This window comes from Megachile rotundata, chromosome 16 (genome assembly GCF_050947335.1).
Source record: "Megachile rotundata isolate GNS110a chromosome 16, iyMegRotu1, whole genome shotgun sequence".
NCBI classification, from domain to species: domain Eukaryota; kingdom Metazoa; phylum Arthropoda; class Insecta; order Hymenoptera; family Megachilidae; genus Megachile; species Megachile rotundata.
Genome location: NC_134998.1, coordinates 13,053,416 through 13,073,045, shown reverse-complemented (window position 1 = coordinate 13,073,045; position 19,630 = coordinate 13,053,416). Strand labels below are relative to the sequence as shown.

Below are 19,630 nucleotides of genomic sequence, written 5' to 3'. Positions count from 1 at the left end.
AAAGGAACTTACCGGCGTAAGGACCGCACGACGAGCCACCCTCCTTCCCACCTTTGCCGTCTTTGCTTCCGCTTCCTGAAACAGTCCAAGAAAAGCGTCTCGTTTCTAGTATCGGTTTGCCGTTCATTCTCTTCTTAAGCAAAAGAAAAAGCTAGCAAAGGGAAAACATCTTGGAAACAAAACGGAGGAAGCTAATCGTACGCACGATGGCCAGAGAACACGCGCGTAACTTCCTGTCCGAATATTTTGTCGAATAGTGTTTGCCGACGAGAAGGATACGAGAGACGGCGGATAAGACGGGAAGGAAAACGACGAAAGCGCGCGATACGCTGACGCGAGCGCATTCCGGTTACGAAATCGTTTCGTCGACCGTTCAACCGTCTCTCGTCGTCCCGTCGACGATAAAGGCTTCTTTTTCCTTGTTCGTTAACCGTGAAACGCGAATCGTTCGAGGTAACGCGGAAGAAGGTGGAAAGTAAACGCAGAAGGATAAAGAACGATCGAACGAGCGCGATTGTGCGGTAACGCGGGAAAGAAAATCGCGTGCCAAAATCGGAACGAAATCCGTCGCCGAAATAAGCTTCATTCAAGCTCTTCGCTTTCCATCGAGCTTATTCGACCACCTCGGTAACTAACTATGTTCGCGGCTCTATTTCTGGGAAGATAATAATAACCTCCATATCTTGTTTCACGAGCTGGCATGGAATGACAAAACGCGGCGCTCTCTTTGCGACCACTTTCGACTTTTACTTAGTTCTCGTCGAATTTTAATCGCGACTTTGATCTTTCGCTGAAGAAACACCGAACGAACGCGTTCGACGTTCGAGAAACGAACTGGTATACGGTTATTTCGAGGAAACGATACGTCTGGTCGGTGAGTCGAGTTGTCGCCAGGCGGATTGCCGTTCAAGGAATATACCGTTTAGAGTAAATTTTTGTCGATGGTTAATTCTTTGAAATCGGTACGCGAACGACGCGAAGCGTTTCGCTGAGAAATCGGAGCGCGAGAAACGAATAAGAGCTAGCGCTCGATCGAGGTCACGGTCGTGCCTAAGGGTTCTTACTTCGATGCCACGGTCGAACGTTGTTCTGCCATTATCCGTCTCGCGCGACGGATCCACGGAAAGATCCGAGCTGCTAATAATCCTTTGGACCGTGACGATAATGCTTTTTTTTATAGCTAATTAGTTGCGACATCGATCGCCGTTTCGTCACTTTGATCGACGCGGCGCCGGTAATTTAATTTCCCCTCGATCCTTTCTCGTTTTATCGCCGACTCGACGCTTCCCCTTTCGTCGAGGATTCGGAAATTCGGCAAGAGGAGAAGACGCGAGCCAAGAACGAGAAGGATACGAGCATCGATAAAGCGAGATAATAGTTCGATATTTTTGATGGGGTCGAAAGGCTGTTGCGGTGAACGCACGAGCCGTGACGCTCGTGGGTTCGGTAGGGGCGGCGTTTGCTCGACTAGGGAGGGTCGGTAGACGGACTAGCAGACGGGAATAACGATTGCCAGCACCCCGGTGTGGGACAAGCTAGTCACCCCTTCCATGTCCTTCCGGCTTTCCATACGTTCCGTTCCTACTCTCCACCGTATCCCGTCCAGCTTACTACCTATCTACCTACCTACCTACCCACCTACATACCTAAGTACCTATCTATCTACCGACCTTACTAACCTGACCGAAAACATCCCTTAGCCGGCCGACCTCGCCTACGCGTTCAAATATTTTTCACGTTCCATCTCCGTGATCTGTTCGGCTTCGTGCACGCTCGACGAGTCAGATTTTCTGATTCATCCTTTTTCTCTCGTCTTCGAACGAAACTCCGAAGCACGGTAGCCGAAGCGACAGCGAACGCGCTCGGAGCGTGTTTGCCTCGCGCTTGCGCTTCGTGGCAAAGCGTATCGCGTTCGTAGCGGTACCGTTCCCTTCCGTTCTATCTTATCGCCAGCCTACCCGCGTTAACGGTAACGCGTCAAATCTGTCCTGCCCTTCTTCGACGCGTCCAAAAACAAAGGACTTTTTTCACCGAGAATCGAACGGGGAAGAATACTCTTCTCCTTTCGCATGCGCGGAAGCTCTTCTTCGGGGCATCGATACCGCGACGTTCTATAAATAAATAACCAGCGACGATAAGACTCGTCGCAGAGGCTCGTGCGCGCGCGTTGCTTTCGCGTCTTTGTATCGTTCGATCGATCGAGTTTACGACGTTTCGAAGATGTAAGCCGCGAATCGCGGGATTCGCTAGGATAATTCGATGAAAGGTCGAGTCGAAAAGGGCGAGCGATCGTTGGCTCCGCAAGGACGAGTATTGATCCGCGGCGCGCTCGTCATCTTTCTCCTGTCTCGAACGAGATTCTTCTCGTTTTGGTCGGTGCGCGTTCGAGCTTTAACAACCTTGATCGCGACCGAGTATCTTTCCCTTCCCGAATCGGCAACGAGACGTCCAGATAATCGAGAATGCCGTCATAAGTAACGTCGCTACTTTTCTAGCAAATCTTTAACGCTTGCCCATCCTTATACCGGTTTCCTCTGACCAGTCGACGCTTTGCCCTCTTCGAACTTACAAGGATACGCGTTTGTCCACGTTACAAGATTCGAGGCGAACTCGCTCGGGTTACTCGTCGTCGCGGGACTTTCGAAAATGCCCGTCCGACAATTTTTCCGAAGGTCGAGCCTGCCGATGACGTAACTAGGGGGTGCGGGGCCCGAAACGATGTTTGCTCGTGTAAGTCACGAAAAGGGGAATGTCCACGGAAACATACGGATCAGGCGCGGCGTGTAACGCGGATAAGGCCTCGTTCCTACGTGCATCTTGTCCGGTGCGTTCGTATTTTCAAGGTCGGTTAGTCGATAGTCGATAGTCGAGCAAAGGCCGCTAGATGGGAGCATCGCACGGCGATCACCGCGGCTCGCTGGCCATCTGCCGGCAGCGTCGCCAACTTTATCGCGGTGACGTTATTCTTTTGCGTTTTACGATCAACTACACCGGTAAATTAACGTTATCGTAATCGCTCCTTCCCCCCTTAACTCTTTCTCGAATTAATCAAACCGTAAAGATACGCGACGAGCGCGCCAAAATTGCTATTCGAATGACCGCGCGAATCTGTCGCGTTTATCGCCTGCGCAACGATAAATCTGCTGAAGCGTTTAAACATAGCCAGCAACGGAAAGATGCGAAATTTGAAAAAGTAAAGGGAGACACACAAATGGACTGAACGCTTACGGGTCATTCCACGAGTAATCTAACGTTCTGAGAATGATCTGTACGTGTCCAGTTTTATGGGACAAGGAGGGAGCATTCGGATACAAGACACCTGAACGACTATTCTAATCTATTCGAGGAGTAACATAGAATCGGTGACACTCAGTGCCACGAAAGGTCACGCAGGAAACAAGTTACAACTCTTCGGGTACATTATTGTTGCGTTAAACGTTGTTGCAAGTTCGAAAACTCGACGCTTACACAATTTCCGAATCAGCGACGCACGTTTCCTCTTGCGATTTGATTTTCCCCGCGTTATTCGCAAATAGAGTCGGACCAATTTACCTAAAATCGCTTCTATTCTCTTTATCCCAACGCGAAGGTGACGATTTTGGGTACATCAGATCGAAAGAGACCGTCGAGCGTCGTTTTCGAAATCGTGTTCGCAGCGATGCTCGGTTTCCGGCTACGTTTGCCTCACGAAACGGCGCTTCGTGAATCGAAAGAATCGTAGAGGCAAGCAGCGCCGGCGATAAACCGAGTCGGTTGAGCGAGAGACATCGCGTTTTCGAGAGGCGATCGTGAACGATCACGAGACTCTCGTAATAGCGCAAATTCCAGCGCTTACCTTTCTTGATGAGCAAGCTAGTGACCCTCCGTAGCGCCTCGCGAGTACTGGAGGCGGAGCTGTGCTTACTTTGGCCGAAGTATTTGTTCGGTGTGATGTTCGTGGGCAAAGTTAACGGTTTCCTCTGGTCCCCGGTTCCGGCTAGCCGTGCGTCGTACGCGTTGTTCAATCGTTCCAGATGCTCGATCGAAGCCGGCCGTGGTTGATTCGCCTTCCTGGTCGGGTACCATCCGCGACTGGGACCGCCCGCTAGCCGAAGCAACTCCGTACCGATTATCGCCTGTTCCAAACCTGGATTGTTTCGTCGATACCTACTCGCATCGAGTATCGTCCGGTATATTAATTAATCGCATCGACGACCTAACGTTACATAAGTAAATACGTTTCTGCTCGTTCGGACATCGTCTCGTTACGATAGCCTAAGCGTATCTTCGTCTCTCGACCTTTCTTTCAGATCGCTAGGACACGAGCTTCGTGGTCGAACAAGAGAAAGCGAGTTATCTTACCCGGTGGTAGCCGTGGTTGGCGCGTACCAACCAGGTTGCCGACGCATCTGCGTCGAGTTGTTCGCGTGCTGGGGAGTTCGAGGAATATCGCTCCCTCTGGCGAAAACGGGTGTTTCCGGCAGCGAACAAGAGGTCTGCATCCCAGAACCGGTAGCCACGTTGGCGGAATTGGTTCCACCGTTAACGCTACCGCCGCAAGCTCCGTTTCCATTGCCGTTTCCGGTCCCCGTACCTGTCCCGTTGCCGTTCTCGGTCCCGTTTCCATTTCCCGCGACGATGCCGCTTCCACCGGAAGACAGGCAAGCCTCGGTCGACGGCGAGTGCCTTTTCGTGAAGGGTCGCCGCCGCGAAGGACCGGGTAAATCCGTAGGCAAAGTACGTCTTTCCACCGGGATTTGCTGCGGAGAAAACATTCGTTAATACGCGAGTAGCAATGGAAGTAGTTGGAAAGATCGAACGAAAGCGTCCAACTTTCGTTCGTCGATGAATAGACGTTTCGCGTTTCCCCTTTATTCGAATTGTCGGGACGCAAGAAAGTTGGAGATAAATTTCAAGGTTTCGCCGAGCGACTTTTCTCGTATTTACCGTTCGATTTTCGAGGGAAGTCGTTGCACGGAGACGCCGGGGCGCCAGCGATACCGAAAAACCACCGACGCGACGACGCGATTCGCGATACGGTGAATTCCTTTGAATCGTAACCACCTCCTCCTCCTCCTCTTAGTAACAGCCGAATGCTCTTTTCCAGCAAAAACCTTGAAAGAGACGCGTGAGCACGTATTCGTGCGCATACGCCACCTCGAACATCTAACCAACTTGGACGCAGCTCGCATTCCCTTAAATCCATCTCATTTGCATTGACCGCATCTCGCTTTCGGCTATTCGCCGGCTTCTCCGAGCATCGTTTACGAGAATTCGTTTTTCTTATCCGCACGAGTAAATGGGATTAAATAAAGATTCAAAAGCCTACGCGCGTTAAAAGCTCGAGATAAAAAACGTGAGCGCGAAGCATTCCTCTACAAGCTGCACACGGAAATAGAATGAAATACGTAGGCAAAATATAACGGCAGAATTTACCCTTTCTAATCGTTGCTCGCTTCGACTACTTTTCCGCGACGGTGAACGAGGGTGCTCTATTTTCTACGATTCCAGAAATGGCACGCGTTGGTGCGCTTCTTTATTTTTTCCACCCTTTAAATCGACGAAAACCCGTTCGAATCGATCAGTCGCGAATTCAAGCGATTCCAACCGTTTATAAGCTTATACGATACGAGTGAAATTCGCGTCACGTTTTCAAAGGGACTACAGAGAAGCGGGCGGATTAAAGAACCCACCTCTCGCCTAGTGGAATTTCCGGCGGTAGGTGTGCGTCTACCCCGAGAAAATCCAGCGTCCATGGATCTGGTGTTGAGAGACGTTTGAAACTGATCTTTGGAATCGGTGGAAGAAGAGATACCGGTAGGACCTCGATGCGGCGGAACTCTAGGCCTGTATTCCATCGTTCGATTGCTGTGGCTTTTAGGTTTCGGGGTGATTACCGCACCGCCTGCGCCACCGTTCTGACCTATGTCCGAGCACTCCTCGTCCGCTTCCTCCACGGGAGAAGGCGGTAACGGCGGAAATTCTAGAACCTCGACGCTCACCTGCAATAGTAACAGTGATCGGTCGATCGATCGATCGTGCAAAGAAACATTTGTAAACTGTAAAGCGTACCTGAAATTCTGGGTTCTTGGAATCTTCGAGAATCGCGTCGATCACGTTCTCGATCTGCTTTTGATCGTTTCGATGATTCTCGACGCCGTTCTGTCGCGATCTTCTCCCGGAAGAATAAACTTCCGTTCCGTTTGCTCTTCTTCCGTCGAAATCCGTCTCGGGACTGTTCTTCGAAACGTCCGACTCTATGTCAGAGTCCCGTTGCTTTTTCGCGCGAGATTCGGCCAGAAAATCATCGTCGTCGTCGTCGTCGTCATCGTCGCCGTCGCCGGCGTCATCCTCGTCCTCGTCGTCGTCGTCGTCGTCGATCGGTCTCCGTTCGGTTCGATCGATTTCGAGACTGTTTCTCTTAGTCGGATGTTTCACGTCCGTTGCTCCGCCGCTTTTTCGTCGTCTGTTCTCCGCGTACGACTCGCTGTTCTTAACGCTTTCGATCTCCTTGATAGCGTCGCTGACTTTCTCCAATTGACGACGATTCTCCTTCAAGGCTTTCTTCACGATCTGGTCTTCGATCAATAGGTTTACCGGGATTTTCGAGGATAATCTGTGATGTTCGCTGGTGGTACCGAGACCGGAGGTGGAAGATTTCTTCATAACCGGCTGTTCGTCGATGCTCGAGTTTTCGCCGGTGAAAATTCTTCCGCTACAGGGGACACCGAACCCTTTCGAGTAGCTGTTCGAGGCCGACAGAGAGGTCCCGTTGCAGGTGACGGTTCGTTCGACGTTCTCTCGTTTGGCATCCAGCCGACGAGCATCGTCGCCGGTCGTCAACGACGGCGAGAACGACGCGAAAGCAGAGGACGAGGAGCGCACCAGCAGCTCGATACCCTCTCGCGTCTTTTTGTCCTTGTCGGAAATGTCCGAGGTTTCCTCCTCTTCGACCGTTACCTCGAGTTGTGCTCGATTACCGGCATCGTCGTTGATCGCCGGTAGCGAGACCACCCGAACCAGGTCGGGAGGAACGGACGAAGCGAATTCCGCGGGTGGATCGTTACTCGTTTCCATTTTGTTCTCTCGCAAGAGACTCCTGACGTCGTTGAACGTGCTCGAGTATCGTTTCGCGTCGGACAACCGATTCGCCTCGGTGTTCTCGAAAGACAAGCTTTTGGTTTTGGTAGGAGCTTTCGGCAACCCTTTTCGTTCCTTCCTTCGACCGCGACGTATCACGTAGGTGCCGTTCTTCGTCAATCCTTGCGGTCGTATTTGGTCGAGGTCGTTAGTCGAAGAATCCGAGTACGGAGAAACCAGGTCATCGTCGGTGGTGGAGAGTCGCGGATCTTGCCACTCGTCGTCCAAATCGCGAAGCTTGGACGCGGACCCGACGCCTAAAAAGTTCAACGAGGATAAAGAAAAGAAAATCTCGACGTTCGAGACACGAAAAGATAAAGGCGAGAGACTTACTGGACACGTCGCTGCTCTTTCGTCGTCTCCTTCCGATCACCTTGGTGCTGCCGGGGGCGTAAAGCGGATCGTCTTCCAGGGGCACTTCCCAAGCGATCGAGTGTCTCTTGCCGATGGGAGGAGGAGGAGGCAAGAGCTCTTCCAACGAGTCGTCCGAGAATCGTTCCTCCTCGGATTGCGTTCGGAAGTCCGTCGAATTTCTGGTGGAGAAATCCGAGTTTCTGGTGGAGAACATGTCCGAGTAACGCTCCTCGGAGTATCTGTCCGAAGTCGGGGCAGAGAATCTCTCGCTCGAGTCGGCTCGGTTCGGCAGAGAGAAGGAGGCAAAGTCCAAGTTTCGAATCGAGAAGGGATCGGAGGTCGGCACCGAGACTCGGTCGTTGGAGCTGGCGCTGGCCACGGCTATCGAGAAGTCCGAGTGGAACCTTTCGTTCGAGGTCGAGTTGGCTCTGGAGAAGTCGGACGAGTCGCAGGTAGCTCGCATCGAGAACCTCTCGACGCTGACCGAACTGGAACGGGGAATCGAGGATCTCTCGGACTCGGAGTTTCTCGAGAACCTGCCTTCGCTCGAGTCCGAGTCGTTCCTTCTCCGATCGTTTCGATCCGTTCGATCGGATCGCTCGTGATTCATCAGCAGTCTGTCCTCCACGCTGCTCGACTTGGTGATCTCGTTCTGACGTTGTTTTCGCAGATGGGACGCGCGATCTTTCTCGAAAGTTTGCCGATTACCGATCTTCTCCGCGTCGAGTCCGCCTCCCTCCTCTCTCTCCTCCTCGGAGGAGCGGCGCTTAACCTCGCGATGTTTCTCGACGGTGGTCGGATTGGTCCTCGGCGGAATCCATCCGAACGATATCTTGCCGTCGTACGGCAAGCTGGCGAATTTGCTCGGAGGACTCGGAGGTTGTGCCAGCTTGAGGGGTTGACTACCGTTACCGTTCCCTTTCCCGTTCGCGTTTCCCTTTTCGTTCCCGTTTCCGTTCCCGTTCTCCCATCCGTACGGTCTCTGGTGTCGCGTCTTGGGCTGCGCCAAAATACAATTCACCTACATTGGAATCGAGCAACGGCGCTCGTCGATCTTCGCGAGACCAGAACGATCGAAAGGCGCGGGGAAAACTCGAGAATAACGGGCTCGCGAACAGCCGAGCTCGAAAGAGTTTCGAGTCGTTTCGAAACCCTCTTCGAAACACGGCTCACCGAATACTCACGAGAGTCGTTTGAGTGGTAACCAAGCTACCGTTTCCCTGTCGTATGCTATCTTCCATGGCTATCATCCATTGTTGCCGTCCGTTTCGACGATCCGCCGAACGGCCGCTTCTCTTCGACGAATTTCCTGGCGATACCCTGACGAACAAACGATCGTCGACGACCTTCGATGATGAAAATTCTCCTCGATCGCGTTTTCGAGCAGGGAACAAACAACGTTGTTCCGTGCTCGAAATCGAAGGCGAAAACTTACATAGGTAACAAAGTGGAAATGATTCGTTCGGCTTCCTCCGGCGGCGGGGGAAATTGCTGCGCGGATATTCCAGCGGGATCCTGTGGCTCCGGACAGTCTGGAACCGGACGTAGCGCTACGAGGGCCATCTTCGCTTTCCGTCCATTCATGCTCATGTAACCGTCGTCCTCGGATTGATGTCCTGCAGATGCATCATTCCGTTTTAATCTCGTCGCGTCACGGCGCCGGATCGATTACCATCGAACTTCCATTTTTTCGTGCTAGATAGACTCGTCCGACAAAGTCGGGGATTTTCCAACGAGAACGAAAAATCTTTGCCGTGGAGTGCGAGGGTAGGCGCGAACGAAGAAATCGAGCGAGATCGGATAAGGGGGAGGTGGGGAAAAAGGAGCAAAAAGATACCTAAGGACGGACTTTCGTCGTCGGGCGTGAGGCCAATACTCGGTTCCGTGCCGTTGCCACAATCTCCGACGGCTCTGCCGGTCCCGCCTCCGTTGCCGCCGCCTCCGACACCGATTCCGACGCCGGCGTTAACGCCGACGCCGACACCGACGACGCCTCCACCGCCTTCGCCCTCTGTTTCGTGCTCGTCGTACTCTGAGAGCACTTTGTCCAACAGCTCGATCGATCGTTGCACATCGTCACCTCTGGAACAAACGTATCGTTCGATTCTATAGAGATTGTGCGAAAGAGTCGATTTCGACGGATCGCGCGTCGACGACGGTAACGGAGAGCGCGACGTAAGAACGAGCGAGTCAGGGAGAGAAGAGAAAAGGGAAGGGAATGTTGGCACGATCGGAAGGAGTCGAAAGGGGCAGAGAAGAAGAAAGCGCGAGCAGAGGTCAGGGGTGGAAGCGAGAAGAGGCGTTAGTCGGGGGTGGTGGCGAACGCGGAGGGTGCGTCGCGTCGACGAGCAAAGTTGCGAGGCAACACGGACAAATCAGCCCGCGCGTACTGACGCAATGCAGTCTTTGCCCCGAGCGGTAATTTCGATTGTTAATTACCGTGGAAGCATCGGGACTTTGTCATCGAGACGATCGAGAGAAAGCGCGTTATTCGATCCGACCGCTAACTTTTCTTCCCTCTGCTGGTTACCTTTTCAACGAACGCGTTCCACTCCCGTTCCGCGTTCGAAGAGAAATCCCTCGTTCCATGCGGAGAATAAAGAAACCGCTAAACCCGTTGACGGTCGATGCGATGCCGCGATTCGACGAAATCGGAAAAACGTAAGATTTGCGCGAGCGGGAAAACAACGGGCGTGCCGCGACAAAACCGGTGGCCGAACAGCGAGACAATAGAGAGGGAAAAAAATTTGAGAATGGACGCAGCTTTCGGGAGGTTGCCCAAAGCCAAACGTTTTAGAAAACGTTTCGCGAAACAAAAGAGCAGAAATCCAGGCTCTTTCCTTCCTCGTCGACGGCTCCCTGGTCGGCTTTTCAGTACCCTTACGGAACGGCTCGTCGTCAAGCTCGTTAACGTTTGATTCATAATTCAAGATCGCAATTGGCCGAAAGCTGCGCCGAATAAAAATCGCGAACGTTTCTTTCTTTCTTCTTCCCGGTGAAATCTCGTCGTCCCTGGTCGTCACTTCGCTCGAAAAGTCGTCGCGATTTCGAATCCGTTATCGACGCTATCGAACCAGAGACGCGTTATTTTTCCATCCCGTCTCCCTTTTCCTCGATATTCTCGGCAGACACGGTTACCCGACGTTTTTACCTGCGCCAGGAAGCTTCGAATTTCATCGTCCAACGATCGCGTTCGCAGCTATTCTGCGGTTTAAACGACGCGAACTCGGTGTTTCGATATCCGATACTCTCGTACCGAGTTTAACTAATTTCCGCTCCGATCTACGCTTTCATAGGTGTTTAGCTTAACCGCGTCCCAACTCGAGCAAACAGGAATACCGACAACTTATATTTTCCGCAACTTTTTACGGCTATAATCGTAGCGAAATTCCCGAGACCGCGATCGATCGTCCCGTAACTCCGTTTTCGAGCGGAAATCCGTTCGCGACCGTTTAGGATTTCCGGGGACGGCAGGGAAAAAGCAGGAAAAAGGAACGAACCGAATCGATCTTTTAATCAAAAGGGAACGGTCAAAGTCCTCGGATTATCGAATTATCTCCGAGTGGCCTGATTGGTAGGCAAATATCGCGCCTGCGGGCCCTTTCGCCCTTCCGGAAATTTCACGGTGAACCGTCTCGAATCGGGAACGCGATTCGTCGCTGAATCGGTCTCCAATTAAAACTGTTTACGCGCGACTCGTCAACGTCGAAATCAAAGTTACGAAGCACCGAGGGAAACTGATTACTCGCGCGAAGAGGATCAAGCACGACTTTCGAGAGTCTCGAGGCGCCGCGTTGATCGGCTTTCTTCCGATCGGTCGTTGAAAAGGAAAATGAAAATGGGCTACGGACAAACAACACGGGTGTAGGTGTTTAGGGCGCGCGAACGATTCGAAGCGAGGTACTCCGTGTATCTATTCGATAGAGCGGATCGGCGAGTCTCGAGCGGCGCAGCCGTTTTCGAATGTGGGTCAGTGGTCGATCGGTCGATACGCGTGTCCTGCGTCGCGCGCGCGTCTACGCGTATGTAGGCTATCGGGATGGATAACGGACGCCGGACGTAGCGACCACCTATATATGCGCGGTTGCTCCCACCGAGTCCTTTCGTGCCGCGTACACTCTACCTAGCCTGCACGACGATAACGACGATTCTCCACTATCGCCATTGGGGATGTAACAATCGACATCCCCAAATTTCCGCGCGTCCGTCCTTCACTGTCAATGCATTTCCAAATTTAGAAATTCTCTTTTACACGAAATTAACCTCTATCACATTTTCTTTGGGGAAATGAAATTTGCTCCGGAGCCCAGGTGTCTCCCTACGAAATCGACTGGAAGCAATGATTCGTAGTTGAACTGCACTACACCTGACTGTACATACAGCGGGTACAATCGCGTTACGTCTCCGCGGATCTCGTTTAAATTTTAATGGAAAATCGGGTCGTTCCGATTGCGGGGAAGTAATATTCGCGGTAACGAGTGAAAAAGACGGAGAGACGAGTACGTAAACCGAATTCGTTATCGATCGATCAAAAGGACGCGGCTGGGTGAGAGATCCTTTGAGATTGGGTTAGGTATTGGATGGACGGGTGTGCCGCGGGTTATATACCTCGGTTTATCAGCCTCGATTCGTCTCGTTTAGTTATCGTAACCGGCCGAAAATCCTGCGATCCAATTTCTTGCATTTTCCAGCCGGTTTCTCGAGGGCAAATTAACCGGCGATTAATTCGTCTTCTAACGAGATCATAACCCTTACGGCGGCCAAGCAAATCGCGTTAACGCGTCGGCTAATGGTTTAATCTCGTATATCCAGACCCAACTCCGAAACTCTCCATCGAATTATTCGCCGCACCGTACCGGCTAGACCATGGAGTTACGAGCTCGAAATAACTTTTACTCGCGCATCGCCTCTAGAAATATTATCCAGCAAGCTCCCGCGAGCTTTTACGGAGACACTCGCTCGGTACGGCGAGCCATAGACGGTAAATCGTTTTCTTTTCTCCTTCGTTCGGACGAAGGTTCGTCGTCGAATCTCTACCGGTCTCGTTTACCCAATTACGCGCATCGCTTCGCAAAGGATTTCCGAGTACCGAGAATGGACTTAACGTTAAGAGCCAAGCTTTCGGAGATAACGCGATTTCCAGCGTCTAGCAGGATTTTCGTAACCGTCGATCATCGAATAAAGCGACATCGGCTCTATCTATCGCGGCCGAACGACTCGCCCCGAGGGGCGTTGAACTTCCACGAGCGTTACCGCGAGTACCGACATCGATCGCGCCGCGCATCAATTTTTCGATTACCTTTAATCGTCTAATTAATCTCGCGAACTTATCGCATCCCTGCTGCTCGGTATCGACCTCGAGACTAATCGCGTTCGGCGAACCTCGGATATCCCACGGTACTCGCCTTTCGATCGATTCGAAGCATATTTTTCCAGATATTACCTATCGAGCCCCGTGAATCGAACAACGACTCGATTTTCCTTTCTCGTCGCACCCCGCGCGATCGACCCTAGTCGCGTTTCTCCGTTTGTCCATTTATTCGGCGAGATGGAAAACCTCTTCTCGGACAGAAGCGATTCGCGAAGCTGGTCGACGACTGACCGAGTATGAAAAGAGTCTAACGAGCGGAAACGAACGCACGCATCGATCTCCGCGATGGATTCACGGGGCATCGTATCGCGACTAGAAAAGTTATTCACCCCGAATCGATCCGACCGATCGTCGAAGCCGATGAAAGCCGACCTAAGTAGTTAATTGGTCCGCTGCCCGATACTCCGCGTTCTTTTTCTACTCTCGCGTTTCTATCGCCGATCCTATTCTTCTCTCGGCGGAGCGATAATCCATCCGGTCGCCGATCGAATCGCGGAAACGGAAAGACGTTCGCTTTCTCCTCTACGAGAGCGCGTTAACAAAAACTCGCTGTCGACTCTCGATCGCGGTATATCGATAAATTCGATTGTCGAGAATCGCGATCGTACCCTATTCGAGTTTCAACGAATCGAGCGTGGAGGAGAAAGCTGGCGAAAAAAAGCGAACGAAAGGCAGAGAGAAGTATGGTGCAATGCGGTACGGAGTAACGTAACGCGCGCTATTACGTTTCGCTGTTTCCACATAGGGAGATACCGAAAATCGATAGCGTGCGGCGTGATTCTGCACGAACCATTAAAACGAAATAACGCTTGCGAGGCAGTATTTTCTTGGACGCGAGCCTCGATTATTCCCGATTCATCGAATCGCGGCAGACCGTCTTTGATCAAAGATGCTCGACTCCGATCTTGCGCCTTCCATCGAGCTTCCTACCTCGTATATACATATCGATTTTATACCGGAAAGCACCGCCTCTTCTTTCTTCTCCGTCCGCCACTTTACTCTGGCAATTTGTTCGAGTATTTCGAAGCTACGAATCGACGAAAGGTCAATGTCGACTCGCGGATCGCCACGATTTCTCCTCCGGTTTTTCTCTCTCGCGCGCGTTTTTGCGACGGATCTACTTACTCTGGAGCAGGATTTCTCCAGCGTTGCGTTCCAGTCCACGCCATCGGGCATTGACCGCCCCCGACCTGAAACAAGCCAAGCATCCCGCGTCAGTTTTGCTCGCGACTTTTCGGAAGGAAGATTCGTCGAACGAGGACGAACGAGGTCTCGGAGCAACGCGTTCGACGGGGGGAGGGTTACGCGCGACCTACGAGGGTACGTCTTCGTCCGTCGAAGAAAGAGGCACGAAATAGCAACGGCGGATCGGTCGGTTATGAAAATTTTTTGCGAACGCGGCAGACCGAGGCCGAGAGGGACTCTCGCAGTTTCAGCGGTATTACGATCGCTGCTCTTCAAAACGCGTAGTGGAGGGTACGCCGCACCGTTTTTCCCTTCGCCCTTCGCTCTTCACCCCATCCCCTCTCTCCTCTTACTCCGTAAACCCCTTTTTTCCCACTACTATCCGTCTCCGCTCGCGATTCCGCTACTACTCCGAGCGACGCTATCATCCCCCACTGGCTATTCTTTACATTTCTCCCCTTTCCCTTTCCTTTTTCCACGTTTCGCTTCGCAACTACGTTCCCTTCCTTGCTCCCTTCTGCCCTTCGACCCCCTTCCTCCTTCTCTCTCTCTCTCTCTCAGCCTCTCACGGTCCCTCTCCTTCGCTATCCCTTATCCAACTTTTTCTCCTTCTCTCTGTTCCTGACCTTTTCTATTCAACGGACGTGATTGCAGCTTGCATATTTTACGAGACCAACCTCGAAGCGCGTGCTCGTCTTCGTCTATCCATCCGTCTGTTCGTTCGACGTCGACGTAACCTAACCTTGCACTTTCCGTCGCATCGTCGAGATTTCCGCTCCTCCCCTCGATACCGTCCGTCTCATTCTTCCCTTTTCGCCGTTATCTATCGCTGATCGTACAGATTCTTGTGCCGATAAAATTTTGACCACGTTCGCGCGATTCGAGCTCGTTTCCGACGGAGGGAAGAAAATTTCCCACTCGTTTCTCCGAATCGGTGGCTATTCGCGACGATTTCGTGAACAACGTAATCGGGACGTTTGGCAAAGTTTCGTCGCGATACATCGCGCCTAATGGACCACTCGTCTCTCGCTCGCTTACCAACCCTACCTCCCTCTTCTGCTCCACCATCTTTTCCAGCATTTCTTTTCTTTAACGGGAGTCGGTATCGATTCTTTCGTCCAAGTACAAAGTTGCCGTTTCCTTTTATTCCTTCCATTCCAATGATCCTCTCTCTTTTGTCGGCCGTCGTTTATCTACCGTTCTTCTATCTTTTCTACGAGATAAAGTTATCGTTTACAAAGAAACTGGAAAAAAAGGGAAAAAAAAGAAAGAGAATCGAAGAAAAGAAAGTAAGAGCAGAGGCTGGCAGTTTTAGACGAACGCTTTTGCACCCGGCGCGACGCGACGCGACGGGAAAACAATGGAACGAAACGGAGCCGAGCGGAACGGACCGTTTTCTATGCCTCTCGTAAGGGTAACGAGCGGAAGCGTCACCGAATCGATGGTGTCGGTAACGGTAACGCCGCCCGAGTCGGCCTTGCGACAAGGGTGCACCTCCAGTTTCGATACTTTCTTAATTACGAGCTGCACGCGTTCAAAAACTTCTCCGACAAGAAACGATTTATCGTAATTACGACGGCAGTTCCGACCGAGGGCATCTGCGCAATGCGTTACTCCTTCACGCTGTGTTTTCTCTTCTAGTTTCGATTAATCTTGAAAATATTCGCTCAGAATTATAAGAGAGCGTAACATCTCGGAATATATTACGCGAGCTGAAAGTTTCGGTTTCGCGTCGAAACGAAAAAGCGCGGAGATCAACCGAGCAGAAGGAAGGAGGCGAAGGAAAAAGCGAACGAGAGGAAAGAAAATCCGAGACGTTGCGATGGAAATTTTCGAGTTAACGCTCGAGCAGACGCGTTCGCTCTCTGCTCGTTCCAATTTTCGATACCGTGGCATCGTCTCGATTTTAGTAACGACGTTACCTCGCTAAACGTTCCTTCTCCTCGATCGACTTAATCTTGTAATCCTTGCTGCTCGTCTCGCCTCTCCCTCCCATTCGCGATAATTTTCAAATTCTAATTTCACCTTTGCCCGCGTCAACGCTGTCGGTCGATAACGTTTCGTCGATCCACTTTTCCCGGCCCGTCGATTCGCTTCGAAATCCAATAACCCCGCGCGAAAGTACGGCCAAATGGACGGAAAAAGGGTCCGACGATTAACCCTTTTGCCGCTACAGCCGACTACTCTTCTTCAAAATGTCTATTACGGATAGCAAACCCTATCGAAACTTTCGCGTTAAATATCTTTTAAATTATTAACCTCCCACGCGGCTCGTACGAGACTCGTATCAATATGCAAAATCTCGTTAAAAGTTCGAGGACTCGGAGGCGTGGGAACTCGACGAATCTGATTTTATATCGATACAACGCGAGGAGGACAGGTATACTGTTGCTCCCTTTGTTCCGTTAACGAATAGCGAATCAATTTCCGAAAGGAGTTCGCGACCGAGAAGACGGGCCAATCGTAACGCGTTACGTAACATCTCTGTTAGAGAAAGTACTCGGAGAACTCGACGTGGCAACGAGAAGGCGATACAGTTTCGTAGATCGTAAACGTAAAACGGTCCATACGATTCCTCCTCTCGCTCGTAAACGCGTGGAAGGCTTCGAGAGGTTCTACCTCCGATTTCCGACGATGTGAACTTGAAAGTTTCCAAATTCCCGAATATCCAAGAGAGAGAGAGAGATCGTTTTGCACTTGCGTCACTCCGCATCTCGTTTCGAGCGAACACGTTTCGTCAACGCCTACGCGAAATTGGCGAGCCAGGTGGAAAGAACGGCTCGAGAAGAAACCGAGATGAACCTCGGTCAATTAATACTTCCGCGAATCCATCTCTTTTATCGCTAGCTCGGAAAGAAATTCTAATTCTAAACGAATAGAAAAGCCAGCGAAGTAGAAGGAGAAAGAACGAAGCTGCGCGAATTACAGGTCGCGTCGTTCCCACATCTAGCGGAGATCGGCATACGCGAGAGCGAGCATGCAACGCGTTTCGTCGTTTCACTATTTCGTCCGTCGACGCGTTACGCTCTTACGAATTTCCCGCATCGAGTTATTCGTCACGAGCCGCTGATTCGTCGGATAATCGATCGGCGCGACGTCGATCGGTCGAAACAGTCACGATCCCGTGCAATCGGCTTAGATTCGTTCAGCCGGACGCGACGGGACACGCGATTCCAAATCCTCTATCAAGCTTCTGGTTAGACAGAGTTCTTTCAACGTTCCAATATAGCTCGATATTGTTTCAGCGTTCACAGCGATATTAAATCCGTATCGGAGCCAGTCTATTTTGGAAAAAAAGCTTACACGGTTCTTGCATAGAAATGGTTCGATTAGGAAAGAGAAAGTGCCGATTATCGGCTACAGAAATAATATATTATATAAAGTAAAAACTACGGATACCTACAAAAGTAAAAGTTGGAGTTTTTTGCGACTAAAAACATACTAGATCGTGTTAGATTATGAATCTGAGAAACCGCTCTGATACCTGTATCCGAGTGCATGCTGGGGCATGCAGGTGGTTAACCAACGCTACTACTTTTCAGAGAACGATACTCGCGGCGTCTTCGTGATTTTCCCACAGATACAAATTACGAATTCGGTCCATGTTCTGTGTCCGAATTCTAAATTTGCGGACGGAACTCTGCAACCGAGTTACACGGGGAAGAGCTCGTTACGCGAGGAACTAGGGCCGGAAGCATCGATCGATCGATGCAACGTTAACCGTTATTTGCATAACTACTGTCACCGAGGAACTAGCGAAGCAACGCCTTGCGAGAAGAGGTCCCTCGCGAATTAACGAGCTCCGATCGAACTTTATCGAGTATCGATAGAGTAGAGAACGGAACAACGTTTCATCGATGATTCGCTCTCAGGCGTGGGCGTCAAAACGCGTTACGAAACCTACGTAGGATTTTAAACGGACGCCTATATACACGTATCTCTAAGAATATCCCGCGTAAATCGGGTCACGTTCAATGCTCGCGACTTCCTTTTTCCACGCGAGGGATACGCAACGGCACAAACTCGATATTAATCTTCTCGCGGCCCACGGTTTAATTGGCGTCGAGGCTCGTCCCGTGCGATCTCGAATCGATTCGGTCGATAGGAAGTCGACGCGGGTCGTAAATCGTTGATAGAAGCGCGAACGCGTTCGTATCCGTTTTGTATACTTTGTTAGTCGCGCGTATCTTTGGAAGAATCGCGGACGCGGTGGAAGCAGCCGATCGCGAAGATCTCGGGAACGAGTAAAACGTGAATCACCGCGATCGCGATGACCGAGTCGCGCGACTCGTCCGTAATTACGCATTACGTAAGCCATTGTACGGATTAAAAGGACCGTATCCATCGATGACAGCTGACGGCAATCACGGTTACGAGACCGGTCGTTGAAGAACAACCTCTCCTCGCCTACTCTCCCTCCCACTGACACTTCCTTACCTACCTCAAACCTTATCGCGAGAAACGCGATAACCTAACAAATTTTACTCGCATACGCGATCGACTTTCGCTCGATACCTGCTGCTAAATTCTTCTGACAGAAAAAGAAAAGGAAAAAAAAGATAGCCACTTGGCGAGGGTGCGCGAAGGCACACTCGCGTGTACGTGTGTGCGCGCGTGCGCGTGTACGTTAGACCGATGGGAACGCGCGTCGATCTCGAGCCAAAAAACTGATCGTAGGAAGCATCGGAAGAAGAACGAAAACGAGGATTCGTTGGCGTTGCTTTCTCGAAGGAGCCTCGACGAACTTGGATCGATGAAGGAAACGCGAAAGTCAACCACGAATTACCGTTCGACCGTCGCCAGATACGTAACGACGCGACGCGACGCGGTAGCGAGTAAAAATAATAACGACTATATCGAATCGTTGCGTTCCTTCCTGCGATTCATCGACGCGTCAACTTATTAAGCGAGTAACTAACGACTACTTAGTTCGCGAACCTTGACACGAATCGATGTTTCGTAATCGTATCGAGACACGATCATATTTTCTGACACTTCGGTAAATGACTGGCATCGCGCGTCGCGTCGGTAAAAACGGCAAAAAGTAACGCGTACCTTTTCGCGTCGATTTCGATCGCGAAAACCGCGATGACCGACAACGGACGACGGACGTTCGTCGAGATATCGACATCGTCTATCTTTTTGGCGATACGTTCGAAATAAAGCATAGTGTCTCGTACCTGTTCAGCGCGAAACTCGCGCCTGTTCTTTTCTTAGAATACCACGTAATAATCCAATATGGCAGAACACACACATGTCAAAACAAATCGGCGAATGGCGCGGCGCGGAATGACGCGGCGACAGCGGCAGCGGCCGCGACGACGACTACGCTGCTGCACGATTCTACGCAGCTACGCGTTCTTGTATTCACTTCACCCGAACGTCGTCGGATCGATATACTTCCAGAACCGTACTCGACATGTTCGGATGTTATTCGCGAGATTCGCGCGCGCTTCCTCGAACGAGCGTTCAAATACCGTTTCTGGACGCGTCGAGTGCTCCGATTCAATTCCAATAGCAGAAAAAAAACGTCACCGATCGCGGCTACGAATCGTCTTCGAAGCAGACGCGTACACGATCAAGCTCTGTCGGTGACTGGCA

At 51.3% G+C, this 19,630-nt stretch overlaps 1 protein-coding gene across 16 annotated transcripts in view; it reads right to left on the bottom strand.

The window, feature by feature from the left end:
• The window catches only part of LOC100882173 (uncharacterized), a 26,128-nt gene extending 6,506 nt beyond the window's left edge, over positions 1-19,622 (bottom strand). For 10 of the 16 annotated variants that reach the window (XR_013040945.1, XR_013040949.1, XR_013040948.1 and 7 more), the window contains exons 1-12: positions 19,210-19,622; positions 15,068-15,242; positions 13,970-14,034; positions 9,311-9,555; positions 8,909-9,089; positions 8,658-8,793; positions 7,453-8,473; positions 6,052-7,376; positions 5,673-5,981; positions 4,342-4,739; positions 3,836-4,146; positions 13-75 (exon numbers count right to left, since the gene is read on the bottom strand). Coding sequence is in view for 7 of the 16 variants with exons in the window: in XM_076541229.1 (XP_076397344.1) it covers positions 13-75; positions 3,836-4,146; positions 4,342-4,739; positions 5,673-5,981; positions 6,052-7,376; positions 7,453-8,473; positions 8,658-8,793; positions 8,909-9,089; positions 9,311-9,555; positions 13,970-14,034; positions 15,068-15,109 (4,096 nt within the window). In the remaining 9 variants the exon portion in view is untranslated. The remainder of the gene's footprint in view (positions 1-12; positions 76-3,835; positions 4,147-4,341; positions 4,740-5,672; positions 5,982-6,051; positions 7,377-7,452; positions 8,474-8,657; positions 8,794-8,908; positions 9,090-9,310; positions 9,556-13,969; positions 14,035-15,067; positions 15,243-19,209) is intronic. The other 6 variants (XM_076541233.1, XM_076541230.1, XM_076541232.1 and 3 more) reach the window with 6 other exon arrangements.
• Between the last annotated feature and the right edge of the window lie 8 nt (positions 19,623-19,630).